The 19,658-nt window shown below is 42.5% G+C and overlaps 1 protein-coding gene across 1 annotated transcript in view; it reads left to right on the forward strand.

The window, feature by feature from the left end:
• The first annotated feature begins 1,186 nt into the window (after positions 1 to 1,186).
• LOC111159006 (thioredoxin reductase 3) overlaps positions 1,187 to 19,658 on the forward strand; it is a 79,695-nt gene continuing 61,223 nt past the window's right edge. Inside the window, exons 1-2 of the mRNA XM_022521368.1 lie at positions 1,187 to 1,462; positions 11,953 to 12,240. Of these exons, the coding sequence (XP_022377076.1) occupies positions 1,187 to 1,462; positions 11,953 to 12,240 (564 nt within the window). The remainder of the gene's footprint in view (positions 1,463 to 11,952; positions 12,241 to 19,658) is intronic.

The following is a 19,658-nucleotide window of genomic DNA, read 5'->3' on the forward strand; positions in this document are numbered from 1 at the left end:
GTCACATCCCCGAGACAGCCATTCTGGTGAAATGGGGTGGCTGCCTTTAGATATTTCACAGCTGGAAAGCAGCTCAGGCAGCAGCAGAAAGGACGTGGCCTCAAAGATATTGCCAGCCCTTTTCACTTTTTTCCTCTGAACACTTTCTACAATCAATAAGCACCTCTCCAGTTCCTGTGAATTAAAAGGACATATACCTATTCTGTGAGAGTCAGGTCCTGAAACAGAAGGAGGGGCTGGGACAAAAGGGATGATGTGCAAACAGCACCCCAAGGTCCCCCATCCCACATGCTACCCAGGGTTGAACTTGTTGCTATGTTTTCCTTCATACATATCACTCATGAGTGCCAGCCATGCATGACCATTCGCTCAGTGCCGATGACACAATGGTGAAAACAGCCCCCTCCCCATCCTCATGGAGCTTCTGGTCCTGGTGGGAGAAGTGCCAGACATTAATCCAAAAATCACACAAATATAACGTTGCAAATGACAACGAGTGCAAGGGCCTGAGAATGTGAGCTAGTAAGGGAGTGCCGTCTAAGCTGTCAGCAAAGGGGAAAAGGGACCCAGAGGGGACCATGCTTCTCTGTCCAGGCTCCTGGGGAGAGGGCCCATCCCATGCTGGTGACCTGTCCCTTGCTTTCCCGGGCAGGCATCCTTCTCCTCCCTGTCTCGCCCCTCTCTCAGGTTACCCATCTCCCTCCAGTGTCTCTCCCTTCTCCGCAGCACTCTCCCTCCATCCATTCTGCATCGTGGCCACTTACTAAGATGTGGGCTCCAGGGAGTCACAACTTCTCTGGGCCTCAGCGTCCTTGTTTGTAAAATGGGAATAATCAAAGCAGCTTGCAGAATCAGAGGGCTGTTGTGGGGGTTCAGTGAGTCATGCAAAGTTGTCCGTGCACCGTGTTTATCATTCTCTCCTCACAACCACACCTTTGGAGTTTTTGCTCTTGCCAACTGTCAATGTGCATGGCTACCCAGGGTGAGGGGTCCCAGTAGTTGACCCAAGATTTTCCTTAAGAGTAGAGTGTGTGTCTCCTCTTTTCATCAGTGTGCCCATACCAGGCTTCTCTGCCCTAACCCTTACAGTTCGTACTGTATACTCATATCCATTCCCCTTAGAAAGTCCGCCAGGCTCCTTATATTGTTTGAGGGAACACAAGACCAGGAGGGGTGGAGTCATTGAATGAGGGTGAGGGACGATCGCTCTGCGCAGGGTCGTGGTGGCAGCGGCTCTCCCCGCGCGCAGGTGCACGGGACGGCTGGCAGCCAGGGACGCACCTGCGCGGCAGCAGCTGGCGGGGTGACGGGGGAACCCACGCCGATCGCTTCCCGAGAGACCCACTGCCACCTGGTGGCTGGCTTGAGAAATGCGCGCTGGGACCCGCCGCAGTGGACGTCCCCAAAGCAGCAGAATGGGCCGACCCGAGGGAGCGCAACCCTGCTGGGCTACACCGCGAAAGTGGGGACGGGCTCCTGAGCAGGCTTCGGAACGCACTGAATTCACCAAAAGTCCTCTAGCGATCACAAGCCCTGGGTCCAGCTCTAAGGGAGGCAGAGTAACGACTGGGGCTTTTGGCAGAGGAATAACCCCGCCTCTTTGCTCTAGGGCATCCCAGGGAACCCAGGAGACAGAGGCTGGGAGAGAGCCACTGCGTGAAGCGGGCTGTACGGAGTACTGGAACTGAATGAAGGCAAAGACCTCAGCATTCTGTCCGATGTTCTGCTTTAATCCCCTGTTTGCTCCAATTGACAAATATTCTGCGACTCAGACTTGAAACCTACCTGTCCGAATTGTCCAGTAAATCCCAAGTGCCGTGCAGTGTTAGTGTTTTCCCACCTGGACTCTAGATTGACAGCTCTTTGAATGCGCAGTCGCAGGAGGGGCCACAGCCTGTGCAGGAACCTGAGTCTGGCATGGCGTGGACAGCCACCCACCAGCTAGACTCTGCCTATCTTTCCTAGAGAATTACCCTCTATGGCCATTGGCACCCTGTCCTTAGTAGTAGTGGGGAGATGAGAGGGGTGCAGGAAAGCTACACCAGTCTCTATGAGAGGGTCTCTTTCCAATAAAAGAACAGGTCAGAGTTCCAAATGCCTTTTCCCAGCAGGCTGGTGGGCCTAGTGCAAATTTGTCACCATCTCTTCCCTAGCTCTGTATATTCAGGACTCTTTGGTGGGGTAGACATTTCCAAGCCAAAGAAAGTGAGGGTCCATTTATACATTTCTCAGGGAAAAAAAAAAAAAAAAAAAAAAAAAGCAAAGCAGTGCCAACTTGCCTTACATTTATATAACTTAAGGAAACTCAAAAGATAATAAGGCAAATCTGTTCCCAGGTGACTTAAGGGCTCTATTCATAGACAGGGGAGCAGCTGCATAATTTTAAGTTTCCGCCTGAGCAGGCACTTCCATTACCCTCAGAACCTCCATGGCTGGCTTCTGGAAAGATCAACTCCAGAAGGGAAGGGGGGCTAGGCTAGCTCTTTCGTCCCTTAAGAGCCACAGTCTGACCCTCTGCTGCCTCCTTGCGTTGAAGGGGAGGGCAAGTCTCCCCTTTCAACCCTCTGCTCCAGGGGTGAATTGAATTCCACTTTGGTGGTGTCCCTTAGCTCAGCAGAGACACACTGGGTCTGTCCAAAGGCTTTCTTACACGTGGAATCTAGGGAAATAAACAACACTCTCTGAACTACCCAGAATGCCTAGAATTCTGATCTGGGAAATGGTCCATTCATGACCAGGACACAGAGGAAAAGAAAAGAGTTTCCATTTAGAAAAAGAGGTACATCTTTGTTACCTTTTAAAAACCATGATTTTGGGGATGCCTGAGTGGTTCAGTAGGTTGAGCATCTGCCTTCAGCTCAGGTCATAATCCCGGGGTCCTGGGATTGAGTCCCACATTGGGCTCCCTACTCAGTGGGGAGCCTACTTCTTCCTCTCCCTCTGCCTGCCACTGCCCCTGCTTGTGTGTGTGCTCTCTCTGTCAAATAAATAAATAAAATCTTTAAAAGTAAAAATCCTGATTTTCTTTCCCCCAGTAAGTTGATTACAGAAGTAGCCCTTTTCTACCCCTCCCTGTATCTATCCACTTCCTTGGCAGTGTGTCTGTGTAGGAACTCCCATCAAGACAAGCAATGTATTTTCTGCCCCTTGAATCTGAGTTGGCCCTTTGGCTCCCTTTGGTCAACAGAATGTAGGAGAAGTGAAGGTGTTCTGATTCTGAGCCTAGGTTTCAAGAGGCCTTGCATGCTGCCTTTTTCTCTTGGATCTCGGAGCTCATTAGCATCTAATCTATCTTTAAATACACACACACACACACACACACACACACACACACACACACATACACACACAGAGTCCTGAGCTACATTCTTCATGGGCCAACTTAGGTCATTTGACCATGCCTGAACCAGTCTGTTCAGCTAGGAGCATGGCAGAGAGTGGTTGGCTTAGACTTGGCTTAGGTATGAAATTCTGAAATAAACTAGAGCAAGGGAGAAGGAAGGCATTCTTTAGTTATCTGAGACTATCATGGCCCATCTGTGGTATAGCACCAATGATATCCCAAACACTTGGAAATGACAGCATATAGAAGAGGTAGGACAAGTCCTTGGGAGCCAACCACATGTCCAAAACTTATATGAGCAAATGGATTGAATAATTAACAGATTCACCTTTATAGTGGGAGATTTTTAATATATGTCTGTTATAACTTGATATATTAAAAAACAAGAAAAAAGTAAAAAAAAAAGTAAAGATGCTATGATGTGAATTACACAATCACAAGATTCTACTTTGTCTACAACATGTGGAAAATGCACACTTTTCAAGCAGTCAAGCAGCATTGGCAAAAATTTTCATCTAACTATGAAGAGAATCTAAATAAATTACAAAAAGCAGAAATCAGAGAAGCCATATTTTTGGACCATAATATAATAAAATTGGGAATTTGCTACAAAGGGCAGATGTAGCCGTGACAAAAATCTATCCATTTGGAAATGTTAAAATGCACCTCCTTAAAAATGCATGAAGGAGAAAATGACAACAAAAATTAAAGACTGCTTAGAAACAAATTATAATGAGGAGCAGAATGAAACCCATGGAATGTTGCCAAGGCAGCATGTAGAGGAAAAATCATAGTTTTAAAATGCATTCATCAGGTTCAAAAGAAGAAAAAAGAACCACTGCTAGAGATGAAAGAGAGGCAGTTCTACTCTCTGCTTCCCCTGAAAATCCACCAAAAGAACAAAACATAGCTCAGTGTTAATTCTGGACAGAATGTTGCAGAGGTATGTGAACAAGGATGCAAGTCCCAGTTCTTCCCTTTATGTCTGTGGCTTTGGGAACATTATGTTTTCTTCCACACCCTTGGTTTTCTCACCTGTGAGATGGAGTCAATAATGTCTCCTTTGGAGGGCTGTTGGGAGGAATCAAAGATGAAATTTTAATCACATACATACTGAGGACTTGTCCTATGCCACATGTTATCCTCAGCATTTTACAAATACTGACTTGTTTAAAATCTGCACCAATCCTTTAAGGCAGGAAGTGTTGTTAGTCTCCTCCTATGAGTGTTGCCTCAGTGAACTGACTAGTAGGTACAGGAACTAGGATTCAGGCCATACTGTCTTTTTTAAAGACTTTAAGTAAAGCACAAATTTTCTTGAAAACAGTATCATGGTTCTGAAAGCTCCATCCAATGAAGCTTTGATGGGTCAACCAGATGTAAGGGCATGAACAGGATACAGAGTAAAACAAGAAGTACCAGGGAATTGAGAGAGCAGGAAGAGAAATGAATTATGCTTTCCCTCAACAGCCCAGCCTCTGGCCAAGGAGACCACCATGGTGTGAGGTTGGGAGAAGGTGCAAAGATAACTGGGTCGTGGCACACAAAGTGTCATAATATGGATGCCTGGCTGTGAATCACTTGAATTTTGGAAACTAAGGTTAGATGCGTCCTTGGGGCCAAGGAGATAACAGACTGGGCACAAGCCCTTGGGGACAATATTGAGGACAATAAACTTAAATGGGAGCTGTGAACAGCTCTTTCTCTGCTTCTTACTATATATAGTATTTTCAGCAGAAAAACAATTCCAAAGAAAGAGAATTTATACTTAGAAAGGCACCTGCAAGGTTCTCTGAGTAAATGGATGACATCAGACTTGGACTGCCCTTGGCCTACCTGGGAAAATGATCTCAGGCCTCTCCTCTCTCAGTACTGTCTCCTTGGGAATTATAGAGGTAAGATAAATATGCTGCATCGTGTCTGCTTTCTTTGCTGTTTCTCCATGATTTATGGGTCCACACCTGGCCTGGGAGACCTGTGAGTTGGCATCAAGCTTTTCACTTACATGGCCAGAATAACATCTTTAAAAATGATGAAAAACAGAGGAGGCAACTTTCATGTTAATGTTGCCTATGTGTGTTTTGTTTCACCCACAGCAGCTGTACATGTTCTGTGTGGTGACATAAGCTGTGAACCTGGGTAGCTGTTGGGACCCCCAATAAAATGCAGAGTTGGTGCATGCTGCACAATGTGTCCTGTATCCATCTGGAAAGCTCTCTAAACACAGTATGAGACTAACCTTATTGGGACATGTGAACCCACGACAACCACTGGGGCCATCATCTACGCATAAATGTTGCCAAAACGAGAGATGAGGAAGGAGCATGTAAGCATATTGTGGATGAAAACCACACACCACGGATCTGCAAAAGCACAGAACTACCCAAAAAGACACTGGCAGAATTCACATGAGTCGTTGTCGGTCATTTCAAAGTAATCAGAGGAAGCATACTCTTTTTTAAAAACAAGGGCAGGAAGCTTAAGAAAAAAGGCATAAAATTTCAAAGAAGAGATAAGCCCACAGAAGGTGATAAGATCATGAAAAGAAAGCTGGCAGTCCCCAGAAAACAAATTAAAAATAAAAATGAAGGTAATATAGAACATAAAAACCACATTAAAAGCAAGAGATATGTTCTATATACAAGTAGTGGTATATAAAATAACACATATAGAATAAGAGACTGAAAACACAGTTTGGAACATGGTAAATAAGGTACCAGAAAAACAAACTCACAGAAATTAATGGAGAACAAGGAAGTTGTAACCATAATTACAGAGATAAATGTAAAGCAAAGGAAACAACATATTATAATAATTCTCTGAATAAAGAAAGTCAACAAATAAAATGGAAACAATATCTAAAGATATAATAGAATACCTGGATTTGCAGCTCCAAAGATTACACCAAGACATAGCTGGGTGATGTTTCCTCCTTCTCTTCTTCTTCCTCCTCCCCCTTCTCCTCCCTTTTCTCTGCCTCCTTTTTCTTCCTTTTTCCTCTTCTTCTTCCTCTTCTCCTTCTTCTCCTTCTCCTTCTCCTTCTTCGGATAGGCTTCTATACAGACTCCAGTAGCCAAACTGTGGAAGGAGCCAAGATGTCCTTCAACAGATGAATGAATAAAGAAGATGTGGTACATATATACAATGGAATATTACTCAGCCATCAGAAAGGATGAATACCCACCATTAGCATTGACATTGATGGAACTGGAGGGGATTATGCTAAGTCAAATAACTCAAGCAGAGAAAGACCATTATCATATGTTTTCATTCATATGTGGAACATAAGGAATAGCATGGAAGACCATAGGGGAAGGGAGGGAAAACTGAAGGGGGCGGGAATCAGAGAGGGAGAAAAACCATGAAAGACCATGGACTCCAGGAAACAAACTGAGGGGTTCAGAGGGGGAAAGGGAGTGGGGGAATGGAGTAGCGGGGTGATGGATATTAAGGAGGGCACGTGTTGTGATGAGCATTGGGTGTTATATGCAACTAATGAATCATTGAACACTACATCAAAAAATAATGATGTATTATATGGTGGCTAACTAAACATAATAAAAAATAAATTAAAAAAGAAACACAACACTACAATAAAGTTTCATCTTTAAAAAAAAAGATAGGTTTCTATACAGAAAAAACAGGTAGTCTTCAAGATATGCACACAAATTCACCAATATAGTTCTCTTCTTCAAGAGGTGGTGCTAGATTCCTTTCCCCTTGAATATGGACTGGATTTAGTGACCCCTTTCTAGATAACAGAATATGGCAGACATGATGGGATGTCACTTTTGAGATTAGGTTATAAAAAGATGTGGATTCCAGCTCTGGTGCATGTGCTCTCTCTTTTTCTCTATCTTTTCAATCATTCATTCTAAGGAAAGTCACCTGCCATTAGATACTCAAGAAACCTATAGAGAGGCCCTCGTGGTGAAGGACTGAGTCCTGTCAACAACCATGTGCCTAGGGAAGCAGATCCTTCAGCCGCAGCCAATAGCTGAATTGCAACCTCACAGACACCCTGAGCCAGAACCATCCAACTAAACTATTCCCAGATTTCTGACTTACAGAAACTGTGAGGTAATAAGTATATGTTGTTTTCAGTTGCTCAGTTTTGGGGTTAATTTGTTCTGCAGAAATAGGAATTAATACCTTATATAAGAAAGAATCTACTGCTCTCAGAATTTTCTACATCCATACTCCATTCCAGAAGATAGGAAATAAAAATCTACAAAGTTTGGAGGGGAAGATAGTATGATCCAAGATTTTTAGGGGTAGCTGAATTGTTCATGGATGTAGGGAACAGACAGATATTCTCAAGCATGTAAAAATTCAGGAAAGACAATAACCATGACCCTTTTTGGGAAAAAAAGGAATTACTTAGGATAATTCAAACGTAACAATGAAGAAGTGATGAAAATTCTAAAATTCAAGAATACAGAAGACGAAACAAGAAGATCAGTACTTGGCATCAAATCCACTAAATTAAAAAGATTGAGTTGTGAGAGGTAGAACTACTGCACAGAATATAAATGTCATAAAGCCTGGCAACATAAAAATAATATCATTCATAAAACTTCCGGGCAAGGAGGCAGAAAGGTAGCAGAGAACATAAGTGCTCTCATTTCTTCATTTTTCTTACCAGCAAGTAAAAACATACAGTTGAAAGTAGGAACTTGTTAAAAATTAATGACCTCCATCTCATCATTCATGATCACTCTTCTTTAAAGAGATCTTTGAGAAACTAATACCATCTCTGGAAAAAAAAAATCTGGAAAAATCTGAAAAAATAATTCCCACAGTCTCACTTTAGCTTTTTTTTCTTCAATTCTTGTTTGTATTTTACTTTAAAATTAGCATGACCATACACTTGAAAATTATGTCTCTCTCTATACTTCTATCTGTTTAAGTATTTAGGGAGGCATTTGGAATGATGGTCATGGTAAATCACAAATAATTTTTTTTTTTTTACTATACTTTGGTATGATTATTATCTTGTATTTTTATTTTATCCTTTCTACATTTATGTGTTGCTTGAGTTCTTTTGGGGAAAAAAGGTGTATTATTTTAGGTAAGTTAATTTTTTTTTAAAAGGAAACAAGGGAGAAGTAAATGAATTAAATGTACAAGTTAAGGAATAGGAAAAAATGAAAAAATGAACTCCTATAAAACAAAGGTAAAAATAGAAATTAATAAATTAAGACACAAGTGAATTTAATTTATAAAACTTAAAACTTTCTTTGAAAAAGATAAGTAAAATAGACAACACTATGGCAAAGTTGATTAAGAGGTAAAGAGAGAAGGCACAAATAATTCACCTTAAATAGGAAGAAGAAAGAGACATCCCTCTTGGTGTTTTCTTTCTTCCTCATTTTCTCTTGTTAACCTTAAAAATATAACTGCCAGTATGTTACCAGCAAAAATGGTCTTACTTGGGAGTAGCCGAGAATTGCAATTTGGGGTAAGAAAGCTACAGACAAAACCATTGGCAAGTCCTTAGAACAAAAGGAAAGGGCTGAAGCTAGTGGCTTTTCAATGGTTGAGCTGTGACAGCCTCTCATTGGCTGGGCTGTTGCTGGAACAGGAGAAAAACCTTTCTTCTGCTGGGATAGTGAAGTGGTGGCTAAAGTAGTTTGAACATGCATGTTATCTCTCTTCCTGTTGAGGCTGCAATGGACTATCCGTGGTAGGGCATGAGAGCTCCCCCTACTGGCTTCCTTGCTCTATTCTAGTGAGGCTTCCCTTTATTAATTTTCACACTCCACACTTCATTATCTTTGCTCACGCTGACAGGGCAGCCAGCTGTTTCCTGCCTGAAGTCATTGTCTTTGTTTCCTTTTCTTCCCAGAGAGTTTTTGAACAGTAAGGCAATAAGGTCTTAGCCATCTGGTCCCTGCTTACTTCATCAGCATTAATTTTCACCTCAGTCTGCCCATTTGTGGATCTTCCAGAATTTCCCCAAATTCCCTGGGCTGTGCCCTGCTTCTGTGGGTCAGTCGGGCTGCCTCCCATGTCTGGATCCTTTTCCAACCCATTGCATGGGAAAACTACTCTTCAGTTCACCAAATTCAGCTTACATATATTTACAATGACTTCCCCATTTGTGCCCCTTCTTTTTGACATCACTCCCTGAAAAGTTCTAATATGAAGACAGACACTGCCATCCATTTCCTTATTCCCTAACACAGAACACATAGATTCTTGTGGAGTAAAGGTATGAAATAGCTACACAGCTCCTGGGCAGGAGGAGTGGCAATTTCTGAAAGGCATGGTCTATGCCCTACCTCCCTGATTTGGGGTTCTCTGGATGACTACGGTAGGAAGGAAAAGGATTTGAGATCCAACCTGTTACATGGGGACAAGTGGGGATGCAAGTTACGGTAATATATGCGCTGGCAATTTGTGACATGCTTGATTCACTCATTCATTCATGTGTGCCTACTACAAGCAAAGCGTAGAGATGGACTCTGGGAATAGAGCCGTAAGCTAGAGTGCTGAGGTCCTTCCTTCACTGGAGCTTACATTTTGGTGGTGCTGACAGGTGAGGGGACACAGGCAAAAAATAAGTATGGTTTACTGGTTGTAACTATAAAAGATAATCACAAATAGCAATAAATGTGTCATGAAAGAACTGGAATGCGTACGGTGTGATGGAGACAGAGGACTATTGCACTTTCGATGGACAGCAAAAGTTCTGTGTGAAGGCACCATTTAAGCCAAGAATCTGTTGACAAGAAGGAGCTAGCCTGGCTGAGAGGAGAGAACATTCTAGGCTATGGTAGCAGAAAATGCAAAGACCCTAAGGCAGGAATGCGTTTGACATATTCAAGCTATAGGTAGAAAGCCAGTGTGGCTGAAGCACAGTGAACCTGAGACAGAGCCTGGAGATGACATCTGACCAGGTCAGCCTGCTAGGTTTGGAATTGAGCCTTTCTCTTTATCGGGGTTTCATTCATTCATTGCAGTGCAAGGGGCTATAGGCCATGGTGACCAAGTCAGCCCTGAGATCCCCCACCTACCCAAATGATAAATACAGGATTCCTGTTCTGGTATACACGTGCCTCCAGAATTCTGTGTAGTAGGGACTGTAGGGCACCAAACTAGGAAACTTGCCTTAAAACTATGTTGTAGGGCGCCTGGATGGCTCAATGAATTGATTGAGCATCCAACTCTTGATTTCGGCTGACGTCATGATCTCAGGGTTGTGAGGTGGAGCCGTTGCGGGGCTCCACGCTCTGTGCAGAGTCTGCCTGAGATTCTTTCTCTCCCTCTCCTTCTGCCTCCCCCCTGCCCCCCAGCTCATGCTCTCTCTTTCTCTAAATAAATAAATATCTTAAAAAAAAACCTGTATTGCGATAGGAAATGTAGTATTTTTATTTAGTTGTGGGACATAAACTTAAAAAATATTGGCCAACAGACACATGAAAAGATGCTCATCATCACTTATCATCAGGGAAATATAGATCAAAACCACAATGAGCTATCACCTCACACCTGTCAGAATGGCTAAAATCAACAACAGAGGACACGGCAGGTGTTGGTGAGGATGTGGAGAAAAAGCAACCCTTGTGAACTGTGGGTTGAATGCGGAACCGGTATGGGGGGGTTCCTCAAAAAGTTAAAAATAGAACTACCTTATCATCCAGCAATCAGACTACTGGGTATTTACCCAAAGAATATGAAAACACTAATTTAAAGGGATACATGCACCCCTATGTTTATAGCAGCATTATTTACAATAGCCAAGATATGGAAGCTGCCCAAGTGTCCATCAATTGATGAATAGATAAAGATGTGAGATATATATACCACATCTAATGGAATATATATATACACACATATACAATGGAATATTATTCAGCCATAAAAAGTATGAAATCTTGCCATTTGCAGCAACATGGATGGAACTAGAGGATATGCTAAGAGAAATAAACCAGAGAAAGACAAATATCATATGATTTCACTCGTATGTGGAATTTAAGAAACAAATGAACAAGGAAAAAAAAGAGACGAAGAAACAGACTCCTAACTACAGAGAACAAACTTAGGTCTCCCAGTCTGGAGGTGGGTGGGGGATGGGTAAAACAGGTGATGAATACTTGCGCATATATGGAAGTGTTGAATATTGTACACCTGGAACTAATGAACACTGTATGCTGACTAACTGGAATTAAAATGGAATCTTAAAGTAAAAAAAATAAATAACCATCTTTCCTAAAGATGACTTTTATTTATTCACTCTTTTCATAAGGTTGAGACATCTCTCCTCATTGAGGTATGTCTGCTTTTTAAGATGGTTTCCGGGGGCTAGTGGAGATTACGAGGCATAGAAAGTACTTCCAACTCTTTCTGAAGGACTGACTACTCCCCACAACCTCTGCTGGCCAGGAAAGGCCTTTTGCATGGGGCGGGGGCGGCGCCGGGGGCGGGGCGGTGCCGGGGGCGGGGCGGCGCCGGGGGCGGGGCGGCGCCGGGGGCGGGGCGGCGCGAGCCGCGGTCCGGCTGGCTTAGTGGCAGGTTTGGGCTTGTGTGGTGTTCGCGGTTCCCCTTTCCCTGGCCCACTGCCGGCGCGACCGCCCGCCTTTCGGTCCTTGAACTGGCCCGGCAAGGCCGGGAGCGATACTGCCGCCCTGGCGCAGCCACCGCCACCACCGCCGCCGCGGGCGCCGACGTCGCCGGGGTCGGTGAAGGTGGGAGCGGTCCCCAACCGCCGCCTGGGCAGTGTCCGCGGCGTGCCCGTGTCTTCGCCGCCAGGGCGCCGGGCCCGCCTCTCGTACCCTGGGACCGGCCGCTCGTCCTCCGAGGCCCGCGAGGAGCTGCGGCGCCGCCTCATGGGCCTCATCGAGGGCAACCGAGTCATGATCTTCAGCAAGAGTTACTGCCCGCACAGCGCGCGGGTAGGCGGGGCGAGGGCGGGGTCGGACGGGCAGGGGTCGCGGCAAACTGGTGGCAGGGACTGTGGGGGATTGGGGAAAGAGGAGTCTTCCAGAGTTCTGGGGACTCATCTCTCCCGCGACCCTGGAGCCCGAGTGCCGCCAGTTCAGCCCTCGGATGCGAACCCGGAGGCCGCTTGAGAGCTCGGCGGCCGGGACTCGGGACTCGGGACTCGGGACCTGAGCGCGGGGGTGGTGGTGACACGGAACGAGGACCGGGCCCCATGGCGTGTCCCCTTTGGCACCCTTGGTCGGGAGGCCACGTTGCCCACCTGCTAGGCTCAGCATACTTATTCTGGGGCCTCGGCCTGGGGCTTTAACCTCCGGTCCTGTCCTTTCTGTTAGCCCGACGTTGGCTTCTTTATCAAGAGTTTATTTGGAGAGATAAAAGGGATTTCCAAGAGTTTTTGCATGCTGAAAGAGTGGTGTGAGGAGAGGCCACCATTTGGGAGTAGACAAAAGCTGGATTCAGATCCCACTTCCTAATTACGTGACCTTGACCAGGTTACAGAACCCCACGTAGCCCTGGTTTCTACATCTTTTAAAATGAACATAATGAAGGGTGAGAGCATGGTACCAGGTGATGGGTAATTTCAGCTGTCTTGCACACTACCTTAACTTTGGGGGGACTAGCTGGGAATACAGCATTATTTTGGTAGGCACATTTGTTCTTAGTGGAAAAAATAACCCACTTAGAAACGAACCTTTGGAAGATAGACCCATCTGTATGATAGGGACTTTCAATATTTTGAACTATACATTATCAAAAACTTGAAATAACAGTAAATGGAATATGCAAAACCCATAAACTATTAGGTTAAGTTTGTCAGATAATAGGCTATGTTTTTCAGATTTATTTTCAAGTTTACATTGCCTTGCATATTGTTTCAGAAAACATGTATATTATGTGTATACATCTTAAAAAATAATAAAACACTAATATTTTGGGAACCTTGGATATCTCTGCCTGATTACTGCTAAACTTAAAAAGCGAAATTTCTAGTTATCTCCCAGCAAAAATGGGTTTATTCAGGAATAGCAAAGAATTACAATCCAGGACAAGCAAGCTACCATGAAACCATAGGCAAGTCCACTGAACAGAGGGGAGGGATGCTCTTTTATAGAGGAAGAGGGGTAGGTGGTGTTGGGAGGGCTTTATAAACAAAAAGTCCATTGGAGTAAACTGGGAGTTCCAAGCATAACACTTTTCACTGGCTGTGTTGTGACAGTCTCTCATTGGCTGGCCTTTTCCCTGGGCAGAAGAAAGCTATTCTTTCTGATGGGGTAGTAAAGTAGTATCTGGGCAGGGTACTTCTCTTCCTTGTGTTTGCAATTGGTGAGACTGGTACAGCAGGAGAGCTATCCTTGCTAAATCTCTCAGCTACATTTATTGAGGTTTCCCTTTATTAATATTCATGTTACGTACTCCTCCCCCCCCCCCCCAGGGTTAACCACTATCCAAAATTCCTTGCCTTTCTACAGTTTTGCCAAATACATGTATATCCTTAAATGAGATTTTATTCCTTATGGCTTGTTTTGGTACTTTATCATTCATAGGTATTTTTCCTCAACAGTTGTGTTTTCAAGATTCATGCATGTTAGTATCTGTAGTTTGTTAATTTTCATATCTGTAATCCCTAGGATGAATCATACCATGGTTTATTGATTGTGCTGTGTCTAGTGTTTTGTTCTTGCGTGCCTTTGCTTGCACGTATCTTCTAGTGCATGTGTGTAACCCTTATCTTAGAGTAGATATCTTGAAGCTGAAATGATTTCTACCTTACCTCAGTGATGCCAAGATGTTTTTCCAAGTGATTATACCAGTTGGCTCCCCCACTGGTAGTGTATAACAGGTCCCCTTGCTCTACTTGCTTGCCAATAATTGATAAATTTAATTATTGCCATTCTGGCAGTTATGAAATAGTAGTTTTTGCATTTCCCTGAGGAAGCCGAACATTTTTCTCTGTGTTTATGGGTCATTTGGGTTTCCTCTTCTATGAAATGGTCACAGCTTTTGCTTATTTCTCTATTATGTTTTTATTTTTGTCCTGTTTTATAGGTGTTCTTTGTATATTTTGGATACTAATCCTTTGGATATATATGTTGGAAATGTACCAGATTTGACTTTTCTTTTCACTCTGATTATGGGATCTTTTAGCTAACTGAAATTTGCCAAGTTTAATGTAGTTGTAGTTGAATCTGTCACTTTTTTTTCCTTTGACGGTTCGTGCTTATGTCACATTTAAGAAACCTGTTTCTACTCTGATGTCATAAAGATACTCTCCTATTTTAGGTCCTGGAAGTTTTAGAGTGTGCTTTTCACATTCACCTTCTTTATTCCACCTGTACTTGATGCTGAGCAGGGATCTAGTTGTTTTTTTCTTTATAACTTATCAGTTATCCCTGCTTCATTTGTTAGAGAATCCATCCTTTCTGTGCTACTTTGAATGCTCACCCATCATTCATCTGGTTCTTATATATACATTGGTCTGTTTCTAAGCACTGCCTTCTTTTGTTTGTTTTGCTTTTTTAAGATTTTATTTATTTATATGACAGAGAGAGAGAGAGAGAGAGAGAGATCACAAGTAGGCAGAGAGGCAGGCAGAGAGGGGGGAAGCTGGCTCCCTGCTGAGCAGAGAGCTTAATGTGGGGCTTGATCCCGGGACCCTGAGACCATGAACTGAGCTGAAGGCAGAGGCTTAACCCACTGAGCCACCCAGGCACCCCTGTTTAGTTTTGTTTTTAAGTTGTCCTTTGGAACTTTAAAAAGGGCCAAGAGATCAGAACTGTGCCTGTCTATTGCTATATCACTGGGGACTAGAACAGTGTCAGGCATTTAATGTGTGTTGAATTAATAAATGGTCTTAGGTCAAACCTTTGCTGATGCAGAAAATCTTAAGACAATTGATTCTCCACCCTGTGCTTGTCAACACTTTAATAATGTGGCCACTAGTTTCAGTCCCATTACATAATTGGACAGCTCTGATTGTAAGAATCTTTTTTAAAATTGAGGCAAAATTTGTCTCCCTGAAACATATACTCAGTTTTGGAGTTGAATGTTGCTCCAGTGCATAGAATTAAGAATCTGTTTCCACTTGGATGGCAGATCTTTTAGAATTTTCCCTGAGTGTTTTTCTTGTCTGGCTAAGCAGCCCACTTTCTTCATGTACTCATATCATTTATCTGGACACATGACACTTCACTCATTTGATTTGTAATAGCTTGACTATGAACCTTTGAAATGTATCACCCCAGACTGGACGCCATATCCTACATCTGTCCTTACCTGCACAGAGTCCAGCAGAGAGGCTTGTTCCTTGATTGGGCCACTAATATCATTCAGCAAGCATTATGGGGGCCCAGTGTTTGGGACACGAAAGAATAAACTGTGGTCTTTCTTTCCAAGAACTCATAGTCCAGTGAGCAGTAATCAAGTAGCTGTCCTGTCCTGTAGGAGGTACCTGTAAAAAAAAAAAACAAGGGCTGAGGGAATGAGAGACAAAGACAATTGATTCTATGGGGATCAGAAAACCTTCAGGGTAACTATTTAAGCTGTTCCTTGAGGGATACTTTGGATATCTGTAGGTAAGAAAGAGCATTAGCTAAGGAATTAGTATAAGCTGAACTAGGAGATGATAAAATGAAAACAGTGTGGCTGGACAGAGGGGATATGATAGAAATCAAGAGCATAAATTGAAAAATGGCTGGAAATTTACTTTCAAAGTGATATCAATTGATGAGACCTTAAAATGCTCCCTGGTAAGTGTGGACTTAATGATGTAGGCAGAGCCATCTCAGACTTTTGAGAAGAGGAGTGAAAAGTCTGTGATTTGAAATCTGTCAGTGGTGTGAAAATTAGACTAAGTGTGGAAGCTGCTAGACTAGTCAGGGGGCTACTGTTCAAGTCAGATACAAGATAATGGCCCAGACTACAGTGGAGAAAATGCCCTGATATTTTAAACCCCTTCCCCACGTTAACTTTGAGCCGTGTTTCCCCAGCCCTGAATTCATCTGTTTCTGTGTTAAGATTTTACACATCTGTTTTTAGCTTTTTTGGGGGTAGTAAAATATATATAACATAAACTTGACTATTTTAACCATTGTTGTGAAACTATTCCTGCCATCTATCTTTCATCTTCCCCAACTGAGTTCTTCATTCCCCCTCCCATCAAACCTTGGAAACCACATTCTGCTTTCTGTCTCTATGAATTTGACTAATCTCATTGCCTCATATAAGTGGAATCATGTGTGATTTGTTTATTTCACTGAGCACAGTGTCCTCAGAGTTCATCCATGTTGTTGCCTGTGTCAGAATTTCTTTCCTAAATAATATTGCATTGTGTGTGTGTGTATTTACCACATGCTGTTTGTCAGTTCATTTATTGATGGATACTTGGGTCCCTTCCACCTTTTGGCCATTGTGAATGTTGCTGCTGTGAACATGGGTGTACAAATATGTCTTTGAGTCCCTCCTTTGAATTCCTTTGGGTATATATCCAAAGGTGGGAATTGCTAGATCACATATAAGGTACTTCTATTTTTTATTTTTTGAGGAACCACCATACTGTTTTCCATAGTGGTCACGCCATGTCATTTTTCCAAAAACAGTGCACAAAGTTTCCAATTTCTCCAGATCCTTACCAACACTTGTTATTTTCTGGTTGTTTTTTTTTTTGTTGTTGTTGTTTTGTTTTGTTTTTGTTTTGATAGTAGTTATTCTAATGGGCATGAAGTGGTATCTCATTATGGTTTTGATTTGCATTTCCCTGATGGCTAGTGATGTTGAGTATCTTTTCATGTCCTCATTAGCCATTTGTTAATGACTAATATCTGTGTGCATTTGTAAAATTTGTTTTTGGAGTTTTGATAGAGATTACAATAAATCTGTAGATCACTTTGGGTAGTATTACCAATATGAAGTCTTCTAGTCCATGAACATGGGCTTTCATTCCATTTATTGGTGTCTTTAATTCTTTCAGTAACATGTAGTTTTCAGTGTACATGTCTTTGCCTCCTTGCTAAGTTTATTCCTCAGTATGCTGCTTTATGCTATTGTAAGTGGAATTTTTTCTTCATTTCTCTTTTAGTTGTTCATTGTTAATATATAGAAAAGCAACTGATTTTTTGGTGTTGATTTTGTATCCTACAACTTTGCTGAATTTATGAACAGTTTTTTTTTTTTTTGGTACAATCATTAGAGTTTTATACATATCAGATGTAGTCAGTGAACAGAGAAAGTTTTACTTCTTTTCCAATTTTGATGCCTTTTATTTCATTTTCTTGTCTTATTTCTCTGACTAGGATTTCCAATACTGTGTTGAATAGAAATGGTGAAAGTGGGCATCCTTGTTTTGTTCCTAACCTTATAGGAAATGCTTTCAGTCTTTCACCATCAATTATGATATTATCTGTGGGATTTTCATATATGGTCTTCTGTATGTTGAGTAGTTTTCTTTTATTCTTAGTTTTTTGAGTGTTTTTATTATGAAAAAATGTTGAATTTTCTTAAATGATTTATCTCCATTCATTGAGATGATCTTGTTTTTTTTCCTTCATTCTTTTAATGTCATATATTACATTGATCTGTGTTTGTATGTTGAACCATCCTTACATTTTAGAAATAAATCCCATTGGTCATGTTGTATAGTCTTTTAGATATGCTGTTGAATTTGTATTGCTAGTATTTTGTTGAGGATTTTTGTATTAATATTCATCAGGGTCTGTTGTTGGTCTGTAGTGTTCTTATAGTTTCTTTGTCTGTCTTTGGCATTAGGATAATGGTAGCCTTACAGGGTGAGTGTAGAAGTGTACCCTTTTCAATTTTTCGGAAGAGTTTGGGGAGGTTTGGTGTTTATTCTTTATATGTTTGGTAGAATTCACCAGTGAAGACATCTAGTACTGGGCTTTTATTTGTTGGGAGGCTTTTGATTACAGATTCAGTCTCCTTACTAGTTACAGGTCTATTCACATTTACTATTCATTTACTCATGATTCAAGTCTTAGTGCATTGTGGTGTTTCTAGGAATTTATAAATTTCATCTAGATGATCTAATTTGTTAGTGTACAGTTGTTCATAGTACTCTCACAATCCTTTTCTTTCTGTAAAAACATTAATTATGGTCCCTCTTTCAATTCTGATGTTAGCTCTTTGAGTCTTCTCTGTTTTTTCCTAGTATAGCTAAAGTTCTGTCAATTTTGTGTATCTTCTCAAAGAAGTAACTCTAAGTGTTTTGTTTTTTGCTCTATTGTTTTCTATACCCTGTTTTATCTCTGCTGTAATGTTTTTGTCATTTGCTTCCCTTTGCTAGCTTTGAGTTTAGTTATATGCTCTTTCTAGTTCCTTAAGGTGTGAAGTTAGGTTATTGATTTAAGATCTTTTCTCTTTTTAAATATAAGCATTGATAGTGATATATTGTTCTTTAATTGCTACTTCCATGCATTCCACAAATTTTGGTATGTTTGGTTAGTATGATCTATTTTCCTTTGTCAAGATATTCTCTAATTTCCCTTGTGACTTCTTTATTGAACAATTGTTTAAGAGTGTGTTATTTAGAGTCAAGATGGTGGAGAAGTAGCAGGCTGAGACTACTTCAGGTAGCAGGAGATCAGCTAGATAGCTTATCTAAAGATTGCAAACACCTACAAATCCAATGGGAGATCTAAGAGAAGAAGAACAGCAATTCTAGAAACAGAAAATCAACCACTTTCTGAAAGGTAGGACTGGTGGAGAAGTGAATCCAAAGCGACGGGAAGATAGACTGCGGGGGAAGGGGCCGGCTCCCGGCAAGCGGCGGAGCAAGGGAACACAAAATCAGGATTTTTAAAAGTCTGTTCCGCTGAGGGACATCGCTCCAGAGGCTAAACCGGGGTGAAGCCCACGCGGAGTCAACGTGGCCTCAGGTGCCGCAGGGTCACAGAAGGATCGGGGGTGTCTGAGTGTCGCAGAGCTTGCAGGTATTAGAACGGGGAAGCTGGCTACAGAGACAGAGCCGAGGAGTGAGCTTTCAGCTCGGGGTTACCTTGAACCGGTCGCAGGCTCGGTGAGCTCGGAACGCGGCCGGAGGCCAGGGAGACGGGAATAATTGGGCGCTATTCTCTGAGGGCGCACTGAGGAGTGGGGCCCCGAGCTCTTGGCTTCTCCAGGCTGGAGACTGGGAGGCCGCCATTTTCATTCCCATCCTCCAGAACTCTATGGAAAGCATTCGGGGAACAAAAGCTCCTGAAAGCAAACTCGAGCTGATTACTCAGCCCGGCCCCTGTTAAGGGCGATGCAACTCTGCCTGGGGCAAAGACACTTGAGAATCACTACAACAGGCCCCTCCCCCAGAAGACCACCAAGAAATCGAGCCAGGACCAAGTTCACCTACCAAGGAGTGCAGGTT

The sequence above is a fragment of the Enhydra lutris genome, unplaced genomic scaffold, assembly GCF_002288905.1.
Source record: "Enhydra lutris kenyoni isolate GAN:26980312 unplaced genomic scaffold, ASM228890v2 scaffoldscaffold66, whole genome shotgun sequence".
Classification (NCBI taxonomy): Eukaryota; Metazoa; Chordata; class Mammalia; order Carnivora; family Mustelidae; genus Enhydra; species Enhydra lutris.